At 34.9% G+C, this 23,909-nt stretch overlaps 1 protein-coding gene across 13 annotated transcripts in view; it reads left to right on the top strand.

Moving 5' to 3' along the window:
- The window catches only part of MICU1 (mitochondrial calcium uptake 1), a 248,629-nt gene that overhangs the window by 122,633 nt on the left and 102,087 nt on the right, over nt 1–23,909 (top strand). For all 13 annotated transcript variants that reach the window (XR_007410155.1, XM_025434857.3, XM_025434851.3 and 10 more), the window contains one exon: nt 13,798–13,912. Coding sequence is in view for 12 of the 13 variants with exons in the window: in XM_025434857.3 (XP_025290642.1) it covers nt 13,798–13,912 (115 nt within the window). In the remaining variant the exon portion in view is untranslated. The remainder of the gene's footprint in view (nt 1–13,797; nt 13,913–23,909) is intronic.

The raw sequence follows: 23,909 nt of genomic DNA, 5'->3' as shown, positions 1-23,909 counted from the left end.
TACAAGTAATTTCTCTGCATTTATACAATATAACAACATATCATGGTTCTGGAGTCAAACCATGACCTGTTCTGCCATTTTATAGCATTGTTACCTGGGCTATTTATTTAATTTCTCTGAACTTCAGTTTTCTCATTTGTAAAGTACAGATAGTGGTATTACCTACCTCATAGGACTGCAGTGAAGACTCAAAGAGGTGTATAATTCAAATGCTTAGCACAGTGCTTGGCATGAAATATGCAAAGTATAACTTTAAAATTTTTGATATATCTTTAACTGTCAGTGGTGTTCAAAGGATACCTATAAGAGTTAGAGTTCAAAATTATTTAAAAATTCTTCATCTAAAGGGCTTCCTGGGAGATAGTAGTTGTTGTTAGCACAGTGTGGAATGGTTGGTGATCCTCAGAGTGAAACTCTCAGTTTTTATGATGTGATCTTTTTCTTTTAATAATTTTTTTCCAAATGGGATACAGTGAAATGCTATATTGACTAACTTTTCAAAATTTGTATTTGAGGTGGCTTTTCCATGAAGTAACAGGGAAGCCTTTTATAAGCCGTGTGACTGAAACCAAGACTACTGCTGAGCCCATGACACTTCTTTTCAGCACTGATTGATTTGAATGGCCAAAGTTCAAAATTAAATTCTTAGGTTTAGGTAGCAAACCAATAATGGTACAGCATAGACTCTCCCACTAAGGGCTGCTTCGAAGTGAGTATTCAGGCATAATGTGGTAAGAAATAATAGAGTTGACAGTTTTCCCCTTCTCGGGTTTTGATAATACCTCATCAGATACTAAAGACTTAAATCCCTTAAATAATGTTGTATCACTTCCTTGAAGTGAATGTTATTCCAGAAGACTTTCAAATTTTTATCATTGCTTGAATCAAATCTTCCACTCTTTTTTAAAGCATCTTCATTTGTGTCCATTTTCTCTATAACCATCTAGTTAACGAACTAGGAAAACATTTGCATGATAAGTATTTGGAGTTATTCTCAGAGCTAAAGTGGTTAGAATTGGGACTGAAAAGAGAATGGCTTTCTGGCAGCGTGAAATTTATAGTATCTTAAGCATTCACCTTCCACAGTTTGTTGCACAGTCATTTCTGTTTGTCTACCTCAGATGCTCTGTTACCTTCAAAAAGGTTGCAAACTCTGAGTCAGGAGAAGTCCTACACTACTTTAAATTAGAAACTTCTCAATTTACTTTTATCTGACATATCCTCAAATTCTACCTTTCTGCAAGTTCAGGTATGAGACGGGGAAAGAAGAATATGTATTTTAACTGTGCAACATTTTCTGTTTGATTGGGAATACTGTGATTGTTTAAGATGGATATCTTACCAAGGCTTTGGCATCTATGCACCAACTAAATAATGAAGTATGAAGCATTAATTGCATGGGAAAATTGCTGAATTTTCTCTAACACTCTTCCCCTCCGTGCCCTAACCCCAACCTTAGGTAGAAATATTGTTCATTATTTGGAAATGATAGGCCAAAATTGCATTTTCTGAAAGAAGCATATTATTATCATTACTTTTGCTTTTGAAGACAACCTCAAATATTTCTTAAGGGATTTAGTTAGACTTTGAAATGTATATCAGTCATCTGGGGAAATGTTAATATTAAAGCAATCCAATTATCTTAGTCTCATAAAGGATGACATCTTAATTTAAATAGTAAAGCTATGTTCTTTATCAGATTTTTCTATAAACCAGAGAAGATTTGAGATTCTAGATAATATATTAGCACCTATTTTGCTGCCATAGTCCATCAACTACTATTTGATAGAAAGTTTATTTTGAACTACAGAACTTGAAAAGTGAATATTAACTAGAATAAATAATGAGATTAAACTCCTAGATATGATTTTCTCTTTGGCTTCATCTAGTTAGTCCTCAAAGGCAAAATTACTGGCCCTATGTTTATCAACCCTGTTAAAGTTCATTGAGCACAGTGAGTATTAAATGAATTAGAATCATGACTGGAATTCCCAGTCCTAAGGCTCCTAACGGCACCTGCAGCTTTGGCAGTGTTATGTAAGTTTATATGATTTGTCAGAAACCATAGCATAGATGCTTTAGCTTAAAACCATCCTGGTAAAACAGTTTTTTTTTTAAGATTTTTTTTTAAGATTTTATTTATTTATTCATAAGAGACACACAGAGAGAAAGAGGCAGAGACACAGGCAGAGGGAGAAGCAGGCTCCATGCAGGGAGCCCAACGTGGGACTCAATCCCGGGTCTCCAGGATCACACCTTGGGCCAAGGGCAGCACTAAACCGCTGAGCCACCTGGGCTGCCCAAGACTTATTTATTTTAGAGAGAGACTATGTATGTGCATAAGCAGAGTGAGGGGCAGAGAGAAGGAGAAAAGAAGCAGACTTCCCACTGAGCAGGGAGTCCATTGTGGGGCTTGATCTGTCGACCCCGAGATCATGGCCTGAGCCAGTCCAAGAGTTGGACATTTAACTGACTAAGCTGCTCAGTTCACTTTTAGACTCACTGAGAAGTATAACACTTACACATGTATAGGATATGATTTGCTTTAAGTTTCTAATTAAGTGTTTCTGTTTACCTAAAAATAAAAAGATTCAGGATATGATGCAGTTGAGGTCAGTAACAGGACCATATGAGGTTATTTATTTGTTTTGACTTGAGTTCAGTAATTTGAATGTTTTATGGTAGTGAGTCTGTAATTGTGGTTTCAATCTCAAAACATAAGATCTTAAGCTAGGTCATATAAATGAATAGTAAAACAGTTAAATCTCCCTTATTTAAGTCAGTGAGCACAGTGCTTTGAAATATTTTACGTAATTTTGTTCTTTAAAAGGAGTAATATTTGTCAGTAAATTTAGTAGAAAAGCTCTTCTGTTCAATTGACCTGCATTTCTACATTTCAGCCTTAATGTCAGAGATTTAAGTGATTGGACTAGAATTTTATATGTAACTTTTAAGAGTGCTAAATATGTATAGAATTGTTGAAGCACTATGTTGTACATCTGGAACTAATATAACACTGTATGTGTACTATACTTTAAAAAATAACAATAATGAAATAGCATAATGGTCTGGAAGGTATCAGCAGTTACTATTTCTTTTTAAAATACCTGCTGCTGTTCATTTTCAGCATATATACTGAAGTATTGCTAAATATTACCTTGTGAACTTTAAGATGAAAGCAAGTTTCTCCTAGACCCTTACTATAAATTTTTTTGCTAAACTTATATTTTAATATATTAATCTCACATTACATGGCCTTACAATACATTTGAAATATATTCTACTTTTTTTTTCAAGTTTTTATTTATTCATGAGAGACACAGAGAGAGGCAGAGACATAGGCAGAGGAAGAAGCAGGCTCCATGCAGGGAGCCTGACATGGGACTCAATCCTGGATCTCCCAGGATCAGGCCCTGGACCGAAGGCAGCACTAAACCACTGAGCCACCCAGGGTGCCCCTATATTCTACTTCTTTTGACTTTTATATACAGAAATTTCTTCCTTTTGATTTGATGTTTATTTTCTACATTGAATGTATTACTTTCATTGAATTAAATACAAATCTTTATGATAGATTTTCCTAGTAAAAATACATTATAAATGTTCATTAGTATGATATAAATTTCATTAGTAACAAAAGATATAAATAACTACCTCTGAGATAGAGAAAGTGAACATTATTATCAATCTGCTAAGGAAAATTACGTTTTCCTTGGAATGTGCCCCCATTTCATCCTTGAAGTATACAAATGATATTTGCCTAGGGGAAAAGAATGACTTAAAACTTAGTCAAGGATTCAACATTATTCAAAATATTAAGTGAAGAAACATTTAACTTCACATTCTCAGTTTGCAGGATTAAACATTGATAAGATCTGGGGGTAAGAAAAAATAATGAAAAATCTTCCCTTCACTTTCCTTCCTTGAATCTAGATTTTTCCATTTTCACCATACTTTGGGACTCTCAAAATTTTATCAATATCAAACTCAAATATCTATATTTTCACAGTTCCCTACGTGCCATGGCTAGTTGGTTTGAGGATATTATTTATGGTAGAATCAGGCCTTTGATTTATAAAGGCCAGCTAAGAAACAGTCATATAAAACCAAATGTCTAAAAATTGGTTTTGTAGTAACTCTCATTTCCTCTCAAATTTTGATGTATTTATTTGATTCTTCTCCTAGCTTTAAAAAAAATTGAGAAATCAAATTTGATAGTTTTATGGCAGTTTTGGTATATTTGATTAATGTCATGAATTTTTTAAGAATCATCTTTGGAGTTGTGGATACTCAACCCACTTATAAATTCTTAGGGTTAATAATTAGGTGAATCTTAAATGCACTTGTGCCACTCTTTGACAAGTTGGTGCCTTGGAAAACATACACATGACTTCCCTCTCTCTCTCTCTCTCTCCTGCTATCCCTACCACAACTCCAGAAGCATGGAAGAACAATGTAGACCTTTAAGAACGAATTAGAAGATAACATTGCACAAAGTATACTGTATAGTATGGTTAATTTAAAAATCCTCTTTGAATATCATTCTCATTTTTAAGGAGCAATTGCAAAACATACACATTCTCTCTTCTTTCTCTTAAACACATGTATACATATGTGCATACATGCTTTCTCTTTCCTGTTTTTCCTGACTTTGATACTTTCTATCCTTGTCACGTCCCCTCCTTTTTTTGTTCACCTTTCTAGGGTCCTTTTTCCTTCTGTATCTTTCAGATGTCTTCATCTTTTTCTTATATGGAGCACTTTGGCCTTCTTTGGCTTCTCTTTCCTATCATTCTACTCAATTCAGCAGAGATCTCATATATAGCTGCACTAATAGAAATATTTTCTCTTTGAGAGGACTGAGGGTTGCAAACATGGACATATTCCATGTAAGGCAGTAGAGAAAGAGATGCCTTCCTGGAGAAAAATCACACTAAAATAGCATTGTAAGGTGTTACTATATAGTCCCTCTGGAGATATGTTCCAGTAGTAATTCTTAATCAATATACAATTGAAGGTATGTTCGTTGACATCTTTATTATCTCCACACACTTTACATTATGGAATAGTGAAGGAGGCTAAGCCTAAACCATGACCTCAAATGCATGTCATGCACAATCTTAAGCTACCTTTTCAACCATTCAGATAATTTCATGTTTATTTGTACTTTGGAATACAGACATTTTGTAAGTAATCAAAAGACCTTCAAAAGAAAATGGACTACTCAAATCAGAAAATATAGAAAAAGTAGCCACACTTTTGGTAAATGGGTAAATTAATTTTTAACAAAAGTGCCAAAATAGTTAAATGGAGAAAGGAATCATTTGTTTTCAACAAATTTATATTTAAAAAAAAAATAAAACTTACCCCTTCCCTCACTATACACACAATTTACTTGGAATAGATCATAGACCTAAATATAAAATCTATGATAAGGCTTCTAAAAGCAAATATGAGACGATTTTTATGGACTAAAGAGAGGCAAAAAATTATTAGCATATAAAAAACAATAACCATAAAGGAAAAAATCAATTAGACTTCATGAAAATGTAAAACTTTTCATTGTTAACATAAAATAGAAATTATAAGCCACAAACAAGCAGAAAATATTTTTAATACATGTATCTGACTATATTTGTTATCTGTTGCTAAGTAACAAATCCAAAGCTTAGTGGCTTAAAACAATAATAATCATTTCTTGTCACTTAAGTTTTCTGTGCATAAGGAATTTGGGAGCAATTTGTCTAGATGGTTCTGACTCAGACTTTTTTTTTTATGAGGTTGCAGTCAGAGGTTCGCTAAAGCCTTAGCCATCTGGCTTGGCTGAGGATGGAAAATTCATTTTGAAGGTGGCTCACTAAAATATCTTCTACTGACTCTTTTTGGGAGGCCTCAGATCCTCTCCCTGTAGGCTCTCCATAGTCCTGCCTCTGTTCAAATGACAGCTAGCTTCCCTCCAACAGAGCAATGTACCTTTTATGACAGACTCAGAAGTCACACATTATGACTTAAGCTATCTTTTGTTGGTCATACAGACCAACCCTGATTCATTCCATAAGGAAACAAGGTCTACATAAGAACATGCAGAACAGCAGGCAAGATTCACTAGGCTACCCAGGTCAGACTCCATGAAAAAAGAGTCTTATACCCAGGACATATGATAATTAGTAATTAAAAGAAAGAAAAAGAACCCAATTAAAAATGGGCAAACGACTTGGATTTTGCAAATACGTAATTTCCAATAAATAGTGCTCAATAAGATTGGCCAGCAAGGAAATGTATAACAGAACCACAATGAGGTGACACTACCTACCCACTCAAATGGCTAAAATTAAAAAGACTGGCAACATAAATGTTGGCAATGAAGTGGAGTGACTGGAACTCTCATGCATTGATGATGTGAGTAAAAAAGGTACAGCAACTTTGAGGCAAGTCAAAACAGCCAAAAACTCAAAACACCTGTGTTTGTACATTAAGGAATGAATAATATGTGTGCATTATGATTATATAAAAGTTATAATTATTTCACTTTTATTGAGAGTAGTATACTTCTCTGCAATGAAAATGAATGAATTACTGAAAAATACAGTATGAATGATTCTCCTCAACATTGTGCTGAGCTAAAGAAGCTGTACACCTAAGAGTATATACTGGTGATACCATTTATAAGGAACTTCCAAAAGAGGTAGAACCAATCAATGGTATAAAAATACATTGAGAATTAACTGTAGAGGAGCATAAAAGAAACAACGGAAATGTTTCCAGTGGAAATGTTCTATGTCTTCATGGGAATGTGGGTTACTCAGATATATATATATATATACTTATAAAACTCATTATTTTGTATATTAGATTTGTGCATTTTACTGAAAATAGATTTTACTTAAAACATATTGAAGTCTAGATGACATGATTAACAATTGTGAATTTACTCTGTAGATTCTCAGCTTAAGCAAATGAGTAAATATATTGAGGATAATGGGAACCAGTTTTCTCCCTATTGGAGAGGGGAATAACATGTATGTAAGGGATAAGACTGTGTTGTACCCCACAGTATTAGAATGAAATTAAGGATACCAATATGAATTCTTAGCTTATAATAGACAGATATGAATGTAATTACGAGAAAGCTTCCGCCTAATTTAAATTGAGGGATATTCTTTAGTATAATTCACTTTTCAAGTTTTTCAAGGTCAAAAAGTACAAAGAGAGAGCAAATGGCAGAGTAGGTTAACTTCAAAACTACACCTCTCCAGTAGACAGTTGGTAAGTTGGCAAAATCATCAATCAACTTTTTCAGATCTCTGGAATCTAAGCAAAGACTTAAAACAACCAGAGGAGTGCTTAAAGAAGAAAGAAGATGCTGAAATTTGGTAAAATAAGGTTGTGGTGTTACTTGATGACAATTTCCCCACTCCTCAGCACAATGACAGCCATAACGATTGTGTCTCCCATTTCTGGTACAGCTTGCTTGTACCAGAGTGAGCAGTGCAGACCTTGTTCTTGGAGAATATGTATGTGGGCATTGACTTGTCTGATCAATGAGGAATCAGCTTGCTAGCTTGCCTTTGTTTTGCCTACATTAGAACTTTCTGAGACCTGGGGTGGCCTCCCAAGTGGCATTTGCCAAAAGCATTTAAAGGTAAATGTACTAGCCACAGCAGCCTGAGACAAGCAGCAAATAAACCCAAAAGCCTGGAAAATGAAGAGCCTGTAGCTGGAGATAGTGAGAACAAGGACTTTGAAGTGCTCCATCATACACTGAGGAATCTGGAAGACCTTCCATGTCCAGAGCTGGACGAATACCTAGAAGAACCTTAGCAGACCCTAAACTTTCACCTCTGGCTACCTTTTAGCTTCTGTGCAAGAAAGAAGTGAAGGCAAAGGCAGATTCTTAAACAATGGCTAAGCATTGAAAGAATCCCCAACACAGAGCCAACCTGTAAAGACCTGGAGAGTATTCCCACATATACATCTTTGGCTCCAGGAATTTAGGGAAATCTCAGTCAAATCACTAGGTGACCACTCAGGTAATGGAACAGAGACTTGAGTGATCTTGCTTGACAAAGCATACAGTATTTACAAAAATAATTTAGGAAAGTCACTGAAGAAATAATTATAACTCACACAAGCAGCAGCAGCAAACCCTGAGGAGAGGGAGAATATGGCTTCCAGAGTTACCACATTATAATACACAAAATGTCAAGTTTTCAACAACAAATTTTGCTTTCCTAGAATAAAGAATGTGCCATTTCACAGGAAAAAAAGGAATAGGGACTATCCTTGAGAAAGCTCAGACATTATACTTACTATAGACTTTAAATCCATTATCTTAAGTATATTCAGTGGCCTAAAAGGAACCAGAGGCAAAGAACTCAAAGGAAACATGAGAAAATATCAACCAAGAGAAATTTCAAAAAACTTTCAAGTGAAAACTGAAACTGAAAAGTACAATAGCCAAAAGGAGAATTTCACCAAAGCGGTCTAACAGCCAATTTGAACAGTCAGTAAAAAAGAATCCATGAACTTGAAGATAGGTCAGTTAATATTCTCCAATGTGAGAAACAGAGAAAAAGAAGAAAATTGAACAGAGTTTAAGATACCTTTGTGACATTAAGTGTACCAACATATGTATGATAGGAATCCTAGAAGGCAAGGAGAAAGAGAAGAGAGTAGTATTTGAAGAAACAATGACTGAGAACTTTGCAAATAAATTAATGAAATATGTCAATCTACACTAGGATAAATTTCCAGATATCTACCCTGAGATACATTATAATCCAACTGTCAAAAACTTAGACAAAAAATTGTGAAAGTAGGGAGTTTGTGGCTAGTAGACCAACCCTACCAAAAAAGGGGGGGGGGGCTATTGCAAGTCCTTAAAGGCTGAAATGAAAGGAAACTAGATAGTAACTTGAATCTGTATGAACAGATGACACCAGTAAACATAACAACACAGGTAAATAAAAGCCAGTGTGATTGCATTTTGTCTTTTTAAAAATATTTATTCATGAGACAGAGAGAGAGGGAGAGACATAGGCAGAAGAAGAAGCAGGCTCCTCGCAGGGAGCCTGATGTAAGACTCGATCCCCAGACCTGGGATCTCACCCTGAGCCAAAGGCAGATGCTCAACCTCTGAGCCACCCAGGCATCTCATATTTTGGGTTTTTAACTCCTTTTTTGTGTGTGTGATTTAAAAGACAAATAAATGCATAAAATAATAATTATAAATCTATGTTAATGGGAATACTGTATAATATAATTTATGAAAATATAAACATGAGCAGAATTTGTTTTAACACTATTGAAACTAAGTTGTGTTTTTTTAAAATTTCATTGATTTATGTGAGAGAGAGTGAGCAACTGAGTGAGAATAAGAACACAAGCAGGGGGAGAGGGAGAAGCAGATTCCCCGCCGAGCAGGGAGCCCAATGTGGAGCTCAATTCCAGGACCTGAGCCAAAGGCAGAGCTTAACCAACTGAACCACCCAGGCACACCGAAGCATAGTATTAATTCAGACTAGATTCCTGTAAACTTGAGGTGTTAATTGTTATCTGCAAAGTAGCCTACTAAGAAAATAATTAGGTTTGGTTCCATTTATATGAAATATCTAGGTGACTTCATAGAGACAGAAAATAGATAAGTGGCTAGAAGAAGGGGGGCATGGAGTGTGACCCTTTGGAAGGGGTTTCCAAATGGGGTGATGAAAAAGTTCTGGAACTATATAGTGGTGGTCCTGTGAAGTTCTGGAACTAGATAGTGGTGATAGTGTGAATGTACTTACTACCACTGAGTTTTACACTTTAAAAAATTTTATGTATATTTTACTATGATTTTTAAAAATTATAAAAACAAACAGTATGGTATTGGCAGAAAATAGACATACATATATATCAATGGAATGAGATTGAGACCCCAGAAATAAACCCATATATTTATAGACCATTGATTTTCAACAAAGTGTGAAGACCATTCTGTGGTGAATAGCCTCTTCCACAAATAGTGTGGGAGTCAACTGGATATTCACATGCAAAAGATGAAGTCGGATACCTACTTCACATTACATACAAAAATTAAAGTGGATCAATAACCTAAATATAAAAGTTAAAACTACCAAACTGTTAGAGGAAATGCAGGAGAAATCTTTATAACCTTGGATTTGGTGGTAGAGTCTTATGATATTACATCAAAAGCACAAGCAAATTGAACTTCATCAATATTTAGACATTTCGTGTATCAAAGGACATTATCAAGGTAGTAGAAAGACAATGCACAGAATGGAGAAAACATTTGCGAATCATACCTGATACAGGTTTTGTATATAGAATATATAAACAACTAAAAAAAAAAGAAAAGCAAATATAAAGAACTTCTACAACTCAGTAACAAAAGGACAAATAACCCAATTCAAAACATAGGCAAAGGATTTGAATAGACCTTTCTCCAAAGAAGATACACAAATGGCCAACAAAAACATGAAACATGCTTAACACTATAAAGCACTAGGGAAATGTAAATCAAACAACAATGAAATACCACTTTACACCCACTAGAATGGCTGTAGTTTTAAAAAAAGATTTTATTTATTAGAGAGCATGAGAGAGATGAGGTGGTGGCATAGGGCAGAGGTAGAGAGAGAGACCCAATGCAGGTCTAATCCCAGGACCCTGAGATCGTGACAGGAACCAAAGGCAGATACTTAACTGACTGAGCCACCCAGGTGCCCTGGCTATAATTTTTTTAAAAAAGGAAAATAAGTGTTGATGATGGTGTAGAGAAATCGGAACCTTTGTACACTGGTAGTAGAAATTTAAAATGGTGCAGCTGCTCTGAGAAACATTTGGCCTAGAATTATGATATGACTCAGCAGTTCCATTCCTAGGCATATACCCAAAAGAATTGAAAGCAGATAGTCGAACAAATACTTGCACATGAATGTTCATAGTAGCACTGTTTTCAATAGTCAAGAGCTTGAAACAACCCAAATATCCTTTAGTGGATGAATGGATAAACAACTCATGGTACATATACAATGGAATATTATTTGCTGATTAAAAGAAATGAAGTACTAATTGATGCTTCAACATAGATGAACCTAGAAAACATGTTATGTGAAAGAAGTGAAACCCAAAGACCCACATACTGTATGGTTAAAATGGTGAATTTGTGTTACATAAATTTTACTACAATCAAAAATAATAAACCTTCAAAAGAAAAAACAAGGGCAAAAAAGCTGTTTTGGTTAAAGAGACATGACAACTAATGCCACTTATGAATGTTGGATTTGCATCTTGGCTGGGGCGAAAATAGTTACAAAGGAAATTATTGAAATAGTTAACAATTTAAAAGACTGGATTTTAAAAAAGACTAGATAATAGTATGTATCAGTATTAAATATCCTGGTTTATTAAACTTATACTATAGTATGTAAGGGAAAGTCTTTGTTTACAGGAAGTATATGGTGAAATATTTAAATGTAAAGGGGCATGTGTATTGAAGTTGCAGAGATAAAAAAATATTTACATAAAATGATAAAGCAACTAAGGTAATATATATATTCGTGGTGAATCTGAGTAAAAAGTGTACAAGGAAAAAAGTATGTAATTTCTTATATCGATCTTTCTACTTTTCTAAGTTTGAAATTATATCAAAATTAAAAATTACCAACAGAATTAGACTTATCTTTTTGACATCTTCTGAACAGCAGCATAGCTCAGATGATTGTTAGAAAAAATGTTAGATATACTTCTTTGTCTTAGCTGCCTCTTTTCACTCTCTCTGTCTTTAGACTTTTGTGTGTCTCAACTTCTGGATTCCAATATTTATTTATTGGCTTATTACAGTCTCTCTGTATAATCATTACATAATTAATGCAAAGTACTCAGCTTTCATGTATGTTTATTCTAGTTAGTAATGTTATGCCTTTGGGAGCCTATTCTCTTTTTTTAAATTTTTTCTTATTCACATACATTATTTTTACGGTACCTTGGATACTATGAAAAATGTAATCCATTTGTTTCCCTTTTTTGATAAATTAAAATGTTAACTTCCCAGTGAAAGGCTTTGCTGCTCTAGTTCTCTTCCAGAAGTTTTTTTTTCGTCTGAAATTTGTATTCAATCTCTTGGTAGAAGATCAGGTGTGATATGAGATCTAACCTTAGTTTGAACACTTTGGACTATATGCTCATTTTTGTTGTCAGTTCAAAGATATAATCTCTAAATGCTGTCAAACAGGACCATGCTTTCTGTCCACCTCAGATAAGACAAAGAAGTCCTAACTAGAACGTGCCGTCAGAACCTCATTGCTTGGTTAGCATTCAACTATGGACTTTTTACCTGATTATGCTTACTGTTTTATACAAATAAGCAAATACCCAGTAGGGGCTATTTTGGATAGGTTTATTGAAAAGATCATGATGATTCATTTGGTTCTTGTATTTTCAATTGGTTAACAAGTTTTCTTTCCTTTGTGGTGTATGGTGGCATCTTCACTAGACAGAGGTAACCTATTGGATAGTTGTATACCTGGATGCTGGTGTGGTGGTGCTTGTTGGTTTAGTTTTCATGATACTCCTCCTGAGGTTATGCTTGCAATGCTGCTTCTTATTTTGTGCTTGCATGACATTATTACTTTGACTGCTCTTTGTTGGTTTGGGTTCTTAAAACCTATTTCTATTTTTGGTACTCAGAATAATTCCTTGAATATCTTTAGTTGGTCCAGAACTTATGGAAATTAGTTCCAACCCTAACTCTTTGGTGGATCCTTTTCAGTTTTTGAAAATATCTTCAGTGTCACCACTAAGTTTATCATTTGGCTAGGAATTCAAAAAACAGGTAGCTTTGCTTAAACACACAGGAGGAGATGACTTACTTGCCAAACAGGCTGTTACTAAGGCTGAGAATTAACTCTTTGTGAGTTTTGTAGATTAAAGAAAATGAATATATACTTAGAATAAAATCTAAGTTATAGGAGAGTTTCGTCAAATAGCTGAAACTTAGGAGCCTCCAGCAAGGTATTAGTAAATACAACTAAATTAAATCATGCCTAAATCTTAGTGTGCATGTCTGATTTGCCATTATCTTTCAGAGGAGCTGTTTGCTCTGCAAACTGTCCTACGTTCCAAACCTAAGATTCTTGAGGGTCTTCAGGTAAAAAGTAAATTTAGTATTTCAGAAATTAGTTTTCTGAGCATTTGTGTGGGCCTTGAAAATAGCTGCTTACCTCTTCATTTCTGATCACGAGTAGTGTAGTTTTTCTTGGGCAATTAGGTGACTTCATTTGGGCAAATTATACTGATTGCATTTTTTTTGTTTTTTGTTTTTTTTTTTCCTACTTCATATGTCTCTACAGAAAAAGGTGGATTGTTTTTAATTTTGTTTTTTTACTTTTTGAAGTTTTTATTTTAATTCTAGTATAGTTAACATACTGTGTTATATTAGTTTCAGGTGTACAAGGTAGTGATTCAACAATTCAGGTGGATTATTTTTAAACCCAGGAAACAAAACCAGTCCTAAAGTGGGTCAGTGTATGTCAAATAGCAGTTCATAAAATTAAAATTATTTTCTAGTGTTCATATTAAGCCAGTGTTGAAACCAACAAAATCATCTTTTGTCGTACAATTTTAATCATCTTAAAAACTGTAAAGGATCCATTAATTTGGAATGGCCATCAGAGAAATGCTTATCGATACATAGCATAAAACTGTCACATAAATGGCGATTCATCTCTAACTATTTGTGTTTTTATTCTGCTATATCTTCTTTTTATCTTTTTGTGGGACCCATACGTTTAATAGAAAATTGCCCAGGAACGAGAAAAATTTGCTGATGAAGGCAGTATATTCTATACCCTTGGAGAATGTGGACTCATATCCTTTTCGGACTACATTTTCCTTACAACTGTTCTTTCTAGTAAGTATAAACTTTTCTTTTTATTCACTTATAGGAGCATACAGGAATTAAAAAAAAAAGTTGACTAGAGGGGGAATCAAGACATGTTTGTAGAGTTCATGAATTATAAGTTACATATAGTTTCGTTTGTTTGAATTCTATATAACTTGTATATAGAACCACCTGAGAAAAGAGAAAAAGTATCAAAGTAAAGTGAAGAAAAAAAACAACTGTGAAGTTAAATCTGCTTTTAAGTGTTTGAAGCCCTATATTCTGTTGAAATAGATTATACATTGCCTGGTCCTATAGCCTTTATTAATGTTTCTACTTCCCCACTAAAACACATATTGATCTATCATTTCTCCATTAAAGGAGAAAATGCGCTTAGTTTTTCTGATTGTGTTGAATATTCACTTTTGAATCTTAGAGGATTACATCTTAAGACACAAAATTCAAATTTGACTTATTTAGAGCACTGATGAATTGCTGATTTCTTAAAGCTAAATTATTTGGTTGATAAGTATGCTACTCTATGTGGCTTTTTTTTTTAACCATTCAGACAAACAAATAAAAAAATATATGTTTCTAGCTTTTTGTGTATACTCTATTAAAATCTACCTAAATTGAACGAAAGAGATCGGATTTGTATGTTTGAAAGAGGTGATTCTAATTTATTTTTCATTTGTGACATATCAAACAAAAATAACTGCCTTTTACTTCCCTTCTCTAGGCTAGTCATCTGTAAAGATAAAACTTTAAGGTAGTTTTTAACAAATGACATACACAATACACAGTTCTGCCATAGATCTGACCACTCTTACTCTTCTTCCCTCCGTTGACAGAAAAAATGAAGAAATATAGGCTAATACGCCTTACCATAGCTGTCTTTGATACAAAAGTGTCTGAATAAATTCACATGGTGGTCCAATGCTCTGACAATGTAGATAAACATCAATTTGTTATGAAGATCCAAAATAGTGAACTAAGTAAAAGAAAATTTCAAATCTTAAATTGAGTATTGTTAAAGTTAGTTGTTATTTTGGTAGGGTATGGTTTTCCAGAATTGACTTATCCTGTCCCACCGCTTCTTAGCTTTGTGATTAGGGGCAAGTCAGTGAACTTGTTCATCTGTTTTGTTTATAAAATGAAGATGACAATCATACCAAACCCAAATTACTTATTTGAGGATTATGAGATCATAAATATAAAGTACCTAATTCAGTGCCTAGTATTTAGTAGGTACGCAATCTCTGGGTTTTTTAATTCGTAATACCCCATCATAGAATGCTATTTCATATCTGATTTTAAAAGATCCATAAATCTTGTCAGTAAAAAAACAAGCAGAATTGGTAGGAGTTTTTAAGCCTTTTTTGTAACTTTAAATAGAATTTGCATTCAATAAGCATGATGTGGTAGAGTATTACATTTGATGAAGAGACCAACTTTGAGAACTGTACTAATCTTTACTATATACAGTGGCAGTAGTCCCCTGGAAATGTTTGTTGAGCTGAAATGAGATTTTAATTTGCATCCACTGCTCAGTCCTATTACCTTCATACCTTTCTAAGTATCAGAAAGACCACAGAACAGAACCTTCAGATTACCGAGCATGTTGTGTAACTCCTTTAATTCAGTCATTTTAGAGGAGGTAAAAGTCATACTGACCCTTAAATTCTGGAAACCACTTAAGTAGCTCTACTGGTCCAGGCACCTTTACATCTTGGTGGTCAGCTCCTAGCTTAAACGTAGTGGGTGATTTACAAAAAGTGCTTAGTATTATTACAATGTCACATACAGTTGACTCTTGAACAACACTGGGGACGGGAGTGCTGACATTCCCCTTTACCCCCCACTGTTAAAAAATCTATATATAACTTTTGACTCCCCCAAAACTAGTAGTCTACTGTTGACTGGAAACCTTACTAGATAACGTAAGTTCAATTAACACATTTTGTATGCTGTATGTATTATATACATATATATATAAAGTATTTTTACGATAAAGAAACTAGAAAAGAAAATGTTATTAATACAATCATAAGACAGAGAAAATACATTTACAGTATTGTACTGTATCAAAAAAAAATCACATATAAGTAGACACCCCACACACACACACAGTTCAAGCCTGTATTGTTCAAGGGTGAATTGTCATTTCTATATTGTCAGGAATGAGAAAATATAATAAGAATATGATTTTAAGACTTTCTCTTTATATCAGTGGTTTTAAGCATTTTGATTATTATTATATGCCTCTAGTGTTTCTTAACCTTAGCATTCTTTATTGTTGTTGTTGTTGAACCTTAGCACTCTTGATGTTTGGGGCAGGATAATTTATTGCTGTGAGGGCTGTCCTGTGCATTGTAAGAGGTTTAGCAACATTCCTGGTTTCTACCCACTAGATGTCAATAGAACACTCATTCTCCTCTCACAGTTGTGGCAATCAAAAATGTCTTCAGGATTGTAAAATGTCCCCTTGGGGTTGAGGATGAGAAGGAATCATCCCTGGTTGAGAGCCACTGCCCTAGTCTGGGGCACAGTATTTTGTTTGTTTCATTTGTGTTATTATGTGCCTTGATGTAGTAGTCTTCATGTTTCTTATCTTGGCGTTCTTTAACTTTTTGCATCTATGGATTTATAGTTTTCATCCAATTTGGAAAAAAATTCAGCCATTATTTCTTGAGATACTTTTTTCTTCTCTTTCTTCTTCTTTGGAGACTTCAATTATATATATATTTTTTCCCCTTACATCAACCTTATAATATTTGCACTACTATAATCTTCATTTTACAGGTAAGGAAATTGAGGCATATGGAGAGTTACAAACAAAAAAATTTGCTCCAAGTCCCAGAGTAAATAGATGATTCAGAGTTTGAACCTAAGCCAACTCCAGCATCTAGGCTCCTGTTGATTGGCTTTACAAGTCTGTGGTTACATGTTCAGCAGTGATAAGCCATAATTTATGTAGTGCCTCTTCCTTCTCTCAGGCTGGCTATGGGAAGGTTGGTCATAAACTCTCCTGTAGATAACAGGCATTTCAAGCATTCTTGTAATCCAAATGTTGCACATTGCATTGTCCACTTATCCAACAAACCATGGGAGGAAATGTGCTACAGGAATTACACTCAGATCAGTTCTTTCCCATGTCCTAACTTGCCTCTAGGGTGATAGGAAATGAGGCTCTCAGTGGATCATCTTCCTTGTGGTTAACAAAATTTCATTACAATCTAGACACAGTAAATGGTTCCCAAATCATCCTGCAGGAGAGAATACAATTCTTTAAACACCAAAAGATTTGCCAAGGAGTGATTTGGGACTAGGGGACATGCATTAGCATATTCATTAACCTATTATTCTGGTGGACAACAGGGGCTGTCCTGAAGATTTCCAACAGAAAACCAGCCACAGCAATATAAAACAGCCAGACAAGGCAGGACTATCATCAGTATTTCTAAGTAGCTGGTCTTTTTTCCAAAATTGATAAACTCAGTAGTAGTGTTCAAGAAATTGCCATGATTTTGAAGAATATGAACACTTTGCCCAAATGGATTGACATTTGGGACCTCTGTATACTTTAAAAACTCTACTGTGTTTAACTCTTTGAGGAACCTCCACAGAGTTTTCCAGAGTGGCTGTACCAGTTCACATTCTCACCAACAGTGCAAGAGGGTTCCCCTTTCTCCACATCCTCGCCAACATTTGTTGTTTCTTGTCTTGTTAATTTTCACCATTCTCACTGGTGTGAGGTGGTATCTCATTGTGGTTTGGATTTGTATTTCCCTGATGGCAAGTGATGCGGAGCATTTTCTCATGTGCTTGTTGGCCATGTCTATGTCTTCCTCTGAAATTTCTATTCATGTCTTTTGCCCATTTCAGGATTGGGTTGTTTGTTTCTTTGCTGTTGAGTTTAATAAGTTCTTTATAGATCTTGGATACTAGCCCTTTATCTGATATGTCATTTGCAAATATCTTCTCCCATTCTGTAGGTTGTCTTTTAGTTTTGTTGACTGTTTCTTTTGCTATGCAGAAGCTTTTTATCTTGATTAAGTCCCAATAGTTCATTTTTGCTTTTGTTTCCCTTGCCTTCATTGGATGTATTTTTCAAGAAGTTGCTGTGGCCAAGTTCAAAAAGGGTGGTGTTGCCTGTGTTCTCCTCTAGGATTTTGAGTTGTCCATTTTGAGTTTATCTTTGTGTATGGTGTAAGAGAATGGTCTAGTTTCATTCTTCTGCATGTGGCTGTCCAATTTTCCCAGCACCATTTATTGAAGAGACTGTCTTTTTTTCCAGTGGATAGTCTTTCCTGCTTTGTCAAATATTACTTGACCGTAGAGTTGAGGGTCCACTTCTGGATTCTCTATTCTGTTCCATTTATCTATGTGTCTGTTTTTGTGCCAGTACCACACTGACTTGATGACCACAGCTTTGTAGTACAACCTGAAATCTGGCATTGTGATGCCCCCAGCTCTGGTTTTCTTTTTTTAATAGTCCCCTGGCTATTCGGGGTCTTTTCTGATTCTACACAAATCTTTTTTTTTTTTCCACACAAATCTTAAGATGATTTGTCCCAACTCTCTGAAGAAAGTCCATGGTATTTTTATAGGGATTGCATTAAATGTGTAAATTGTGCTGGGTAACATTGACATTTTCACAATATTAATTCTTCCAATCCATGAGCATGGAATATTTTTCCATCTCTTTGTGTCTTCCTCAATTTCTTTCAGAAGTGTTCTGCAGTTTTTAGGGTATAGACCCTTTACCTCTTTGGTTAGGTTTATTCCTAGGTATCTTATGCTTTTGGGTGCAATTGTAAATGGGATTGATTCCTTAATTTCTCTTTCTTCAGTCTCATTGTTATTGGATAGAAATGCCCCATGACCCAGCAATTGCACTGCTGGGGATTTACCCCAAAGATAGAGATGCAATGAAACTCCGGAACACCTTCACCCCAATGTTTACAGCAGCAATGTCCACAATAGCCAAACTGTGGAAGGAGCCTCAGTATCCATCGAAAGATGAATGGATAAAGAAGATGTGGTATATGTATACAATGGAATATTAACCGACCATTAGAAATTTCAAATACCCACCATTTGCTTTGACGTGGATGTAACTGGAGGGTATTATGCTGAGTGAAATAAGTTAATCAGAGAAGGACAAACATATGGTCTCATTCATTTGGAGAATATAAAAAATAGTGAAAGGGAATAAAGGGGAAAGGAGAGAAAATGAGTGAAAATATCAGTGAGGATGACAAAACATGAGAGACACCTAACTCTGGGAAACAAACAAGGGGTAGTGGAAAGGGAGGTGGGTGGGCAGTTGGGGTGACTGGGTGACAGGCACTGAGGGGGCACTTGGCAGGATGAGCGCTGGGTGTTATGCTATATGTTGGCAAATTGAACTCCAATAAAAAAACTATGTATATATAAAAAAATAAAAAATAAAATGCTAGGCCCACTTGAAAGAATAAAAAAAAAAACAACTCTACTATGTTGTCCAAAATAAAATTTGACAGCTATGTATAGCAAATCCTTCATTTCCCTTCTTGATTTATAATTACTTCTCCTAAAAATAAAAACAAGAATACTGCTTTTATGAGGTTCATGACTGGCTCAGTCAGTGAACCATGCAATTGTTGATCTTGAGGTCATGAGTTTGAGCCCCACATAGGGCACAGAGCTTACCTTAAAAGAAAAAAAAAAGGAGTAGACAACAATGTAAAAATAAAGCTGGAAACCCTTATAAAAAAAATGAGAGAGAGAGAAAACAGCTTTTCTTTTCTTTTTTTTTTTTAAAGATTTTATTTATTCATGAGAGAGAGAGAGAGAGGCAGAGACACAGGCGGAGGGAGAAGCAGGCTCCATGCAGGGAGCCCGACTTGGGACCCGATCCCAGGTCTCCAGGATCAGGCCCTGGGCTGAAGGTGGCACTAAACCACTGAGCCACCCAGGCTGTCCCAGCTTTTCTTTTAAAAAGCATGTTATATAAATACATACTACATACATAATACTTAAAAAGCATGGTATTGTAATTTCACCCATTAAATAGAGTCAATTCTTCATATTTAAACTTTTTAGAAGTTTTATTTTTTTTAGCTAAACAAGAATATCTTGGACACACACCCAGAATAACAGTCAATTTGGCAACAATTTCTTGTGCTTATAATCAACAATGGCATGTCTGTCTTATTCTTCTCTGTATGTGCTTTGGATAATGGGGGCCCTCTTTGGCTTATCTGAAACTAAACACCTTTAAAAGTTTTAAACACTGTCACACACACTCACACACACACACACACACACACACACACACACACTTAAACATACATACCTCCTAAACCCCTTTCCTGTTTTATTTTTTCTCCTTGGCAATTATCAATCAGTATTTAACATTCTATACAGTTGATTTCTTTTTCGTAGGATGTAAACTACATGACAATAACCACAGGTTTATAATGATATTCACTACAAATTTGTAATGGTATTCACTATAGATATATCTACTCTATTAAAGCATTGGGTAACATGGTAACAAAGCAAGAATGTAACTTTTTTTTTTCTCCAAAAGGAAGTTTAGCAAATATAAGGCTCAACTTTGCTGTTTATACCTGAAGTTGAGAACAATTCTTATAGCTATTGTCTTTAGTCTGTAGCCAGTACCAATGGAATGAGGAAAACATGTTTTTAAATGAATTTATTTCCACACAACTTGGCTTCTTATAATTTAGAATTCACATATTTGTATCCCCCCTTTATTCTTAATTCGTAAATTCTGTTGTTTTATACTATATTTCTGATGGTATAAACATATTTCTGATGAATTAACTTGAAGAATTTTCTTTATAAAAAAAAAAGATTGTGTATATTTATTCATTCATGAGAGACACATAGGCAGAGACATAGGCAGAAGGAGAAGCAGGCTCCTTGCAGGGAGCCTGATGCGGGACTCGATCTGAGGACCCCAGGATCTCAACCTGAGCCAAAGGCAGATGCTCAACCAATGAGCCAAACAGGCGTCCCTTCTTGAAGAATTTTCTCCATGAGCCTTAACATCTGTATTAAGTAGAATATTAAGTATTTAGCAAATAACTATTAAGAATTCTAGATTCGTTCTAGGCAAGAGAGATTGTTAATAATTACTATTATTAAATAATTTCTAAAAAGCCTCTAATCCTTAAAGTAGGTTAATAAAAATTGAATGAGACTATTGAAGCATGATTATTAATGGCTTCATTCTCTGCACTGACAAACTGCAACATTAGCTGATGGTCTTAAATCTTATATAGAAGTCAGAGATTTTTTTCATAACTAGGTGCAGAGAAAGGTCATCGGATTTATCTGGAATGCTACATAGCATTTATTGATTTGGATCATTTCTTGTTAATGCTAAAATTCATTTGATAATGATAGTATGACTTAGAATCTGGATCTTGGCCATTGGCAATTATGAAATATTTATTTTGTGCTCTTTGTCTCCATATGTGTTCTAACTGAAGTTATTAGCACTGTGGCCTAATAACATAAAGACAATTCTAGATAGCTTAAGGAAGCAATAATAAAGCAATAATAAAAGAATAATAAAAGAATATTAAGCATCTTCCTTACTATTTACTGTTATCTTTTAAAACCCACCAGAGGGGATCCATGGGTGGCTCAGCAGTTTAGCACCTGTCTTTGGCCCACAGCGTGATCCTGGAGTCCCGGGATCAAGTCCCATGTCGAGCTCCCTACATGGAGCCTGCCTCTCCCTCTGCCTGTGTCTCTGCCTCTCTCTCTGTGTCTCTCATGAATAAATAAATAAATAAATAAATACCACCAGAAAAAGCAAAAGCAAAAAATGCTACAGCATGTTCAGTACCTAGGAACAGACCTAATGAAAGTCAGGCATAATTCAGTGTATTCCGATTTGATTCCCTCTTTAAATTTTGAGCAATCAGTGGAGAAATTGAATAAGTGATTTCCACTTTAGCAGGATTTGATACACTGACAATTAAACCACATTCTCATTGTGATGCTTATTTTTCACAGACCTTATAAGAAATTACAACAGCATTCAAGTGACAGTTTATATTTTATTTCTCTTGCCATACTAAATTCAGCAACCAATCACAAAGTATGTGTGACTTGGTGCTAGTGGTGCTGATCATTGCCATTCCATCTAATGAACATGTTACAGAAGTTATAGGTGAGGGGTACTTGAGTGGCTCAATCAGTTGAGGGTCTGCCTTCAGCTCAGGTCATGATCCCAGGTTTCTGGGATCCAGCCCCATATCAGGCTCCCTGCTCAGCAGGTAGCCTGCTTCTCCCTCTCCCTCTGCCTGCTGCTCCCCTTGCTTGTGCACTCTGTCAGATAAATAAAATCTTAAAAAAATAATAATTATAGATGAAAATGTTTTTCAGCCCGAGTGATCTGTTGAAAATTCCAGCAAGGCAGCATATTGAGATCTATCAACAGATTTAAGGCAGTTACAAATCTTTTTTATTGGAACATCAGACTTGGGAAGTTACAGAGAAAATTTGATTTAGCTATTAATCTGTACAAGTTTTTTTGGGTCTAGGATTATCTGCCATTGCTAAATTGACATTATGAGTAAGACAAAGCAAATGAAAGGCGGATCTTATTCAGTGTTATTTCTGCATATAAGAGGTGTGTAGAATTTTAGAAATACTCATTTGCATGTTCTACAGCCAAAAGTGTTTCCTTATGTTGATTACCAGTAGCTTCTTTCTCTGGCATAACCTGCTTTTAAGGTTAATTTGTTGATTTTATACTAATGCAGCTTTATCAAAACAATAAAATAATGCTTTTAAATGCATCAAGTATTTATGATGCTAAATTCATTTTGAGCCAGTTGTACCTGAGAACACTGTGCCATTTCAATAACCCCACTGTTAGAGAAAGGTGAAGCATTTTCATCTTTTTATCAACAACCACATAGGAATTTTAGTTCAGATGAGAAAGAATTAAGTGATGTTTGTTTTTAACTCTCTCAGATCTGCATGTGACTCTCCTAGAGGATTAAAATGTTTTCTTTATCTACAAAAGGAAATTAATATTTTGGGAACAATTGCTTGAGATTTCTTCTGAGGATTCACAGAGCTAAGAGGAAAACAGACTAAAGAACCAAATTATGGCTTATAACAAAAAATAAGACCTAACATGTTTTGACTATATCTTGAGGATTTCATAATTTTACACTTTTAAGGAAACCAGTTCTTATTTGCCTTTTCACACATGTATTTTATTTGAATTGATCCATTTTCATTTTTTTAAACTAATAAAATTCTAATATTGACTTAAAATGTTACAGAAATCTGGTTAAGGGCACATAATGTCTCTAGTAAGTTCTCTTTCAGGAAAAATAGTCAACTAGGGCTGTATTCTAAAGAAGAGGTTTTTGAATGAGGTAGTCAGGAGTGTTTTCTGTATGCCCAGTAGGCTGATGCTGCCACCACAATTATGTCTGCATACATTTTGTCCTGTCTTGAATGGCTTCTGTTGGCCTTCAGAGCTTTGTGGTACTTCTCCAGGGAGTCAGTTCTCTAGGATAACTGAGATTCAGGTAGGGGCTCCAGAAGAGAGAAGAGAAGAGGTTTCTCCTGGTCCTACTTCTCTCCTCCTGAGACCCTTGGGAAGGGAAGCCTTAATAAGAGAAGCATTTGGTAAACCCAAAGGCTTCCCCCTTTCTTAGGTTACATTTATCAATGGGATAAAGTTCATGGAGCAAGAAAAATAAAACTACAACATAGGCTAAATTCTCTGCTTTCTAGAAAGTGCCCTCATGTATAAAATTATTTCTTTTCCTCCCTTCATTCTTCAGATCAAAACTGCCTTTCTCTTAGCCTATTTCAGTTAGGATTTTGTTTTTTAAAACAAACATTAGAATTTTAAAAGAAATTTTTACATTGAGTTGTGAATCATAACAGCTCCAGAGATATTTTCAGGAAAATGCTTATTGAATATTCCAAAGAATCTCTGATTAAAGTTTAGAAAGTGGATATGGTATCACTAAATAAT

The sequence above is a fragment of the Canis lupus genome, chromosome 4 (genome assembly GCF_003254725.2).
Source record: "Canis lupus dingo isolate Sandy chromosome 4, ASM325472v2, whole genome shotgun sequence".
Classification (NCBI taxonomy): Eukaryota; Metazoa; Chordata; class Mammalia; order Carnivora; family Canidae; genus Canis; species Canis lupus.
Note: the sequence above shows the minus strand (reverse complement) of the source record. Positions and strands in the feature narration are given on the sequence as shown.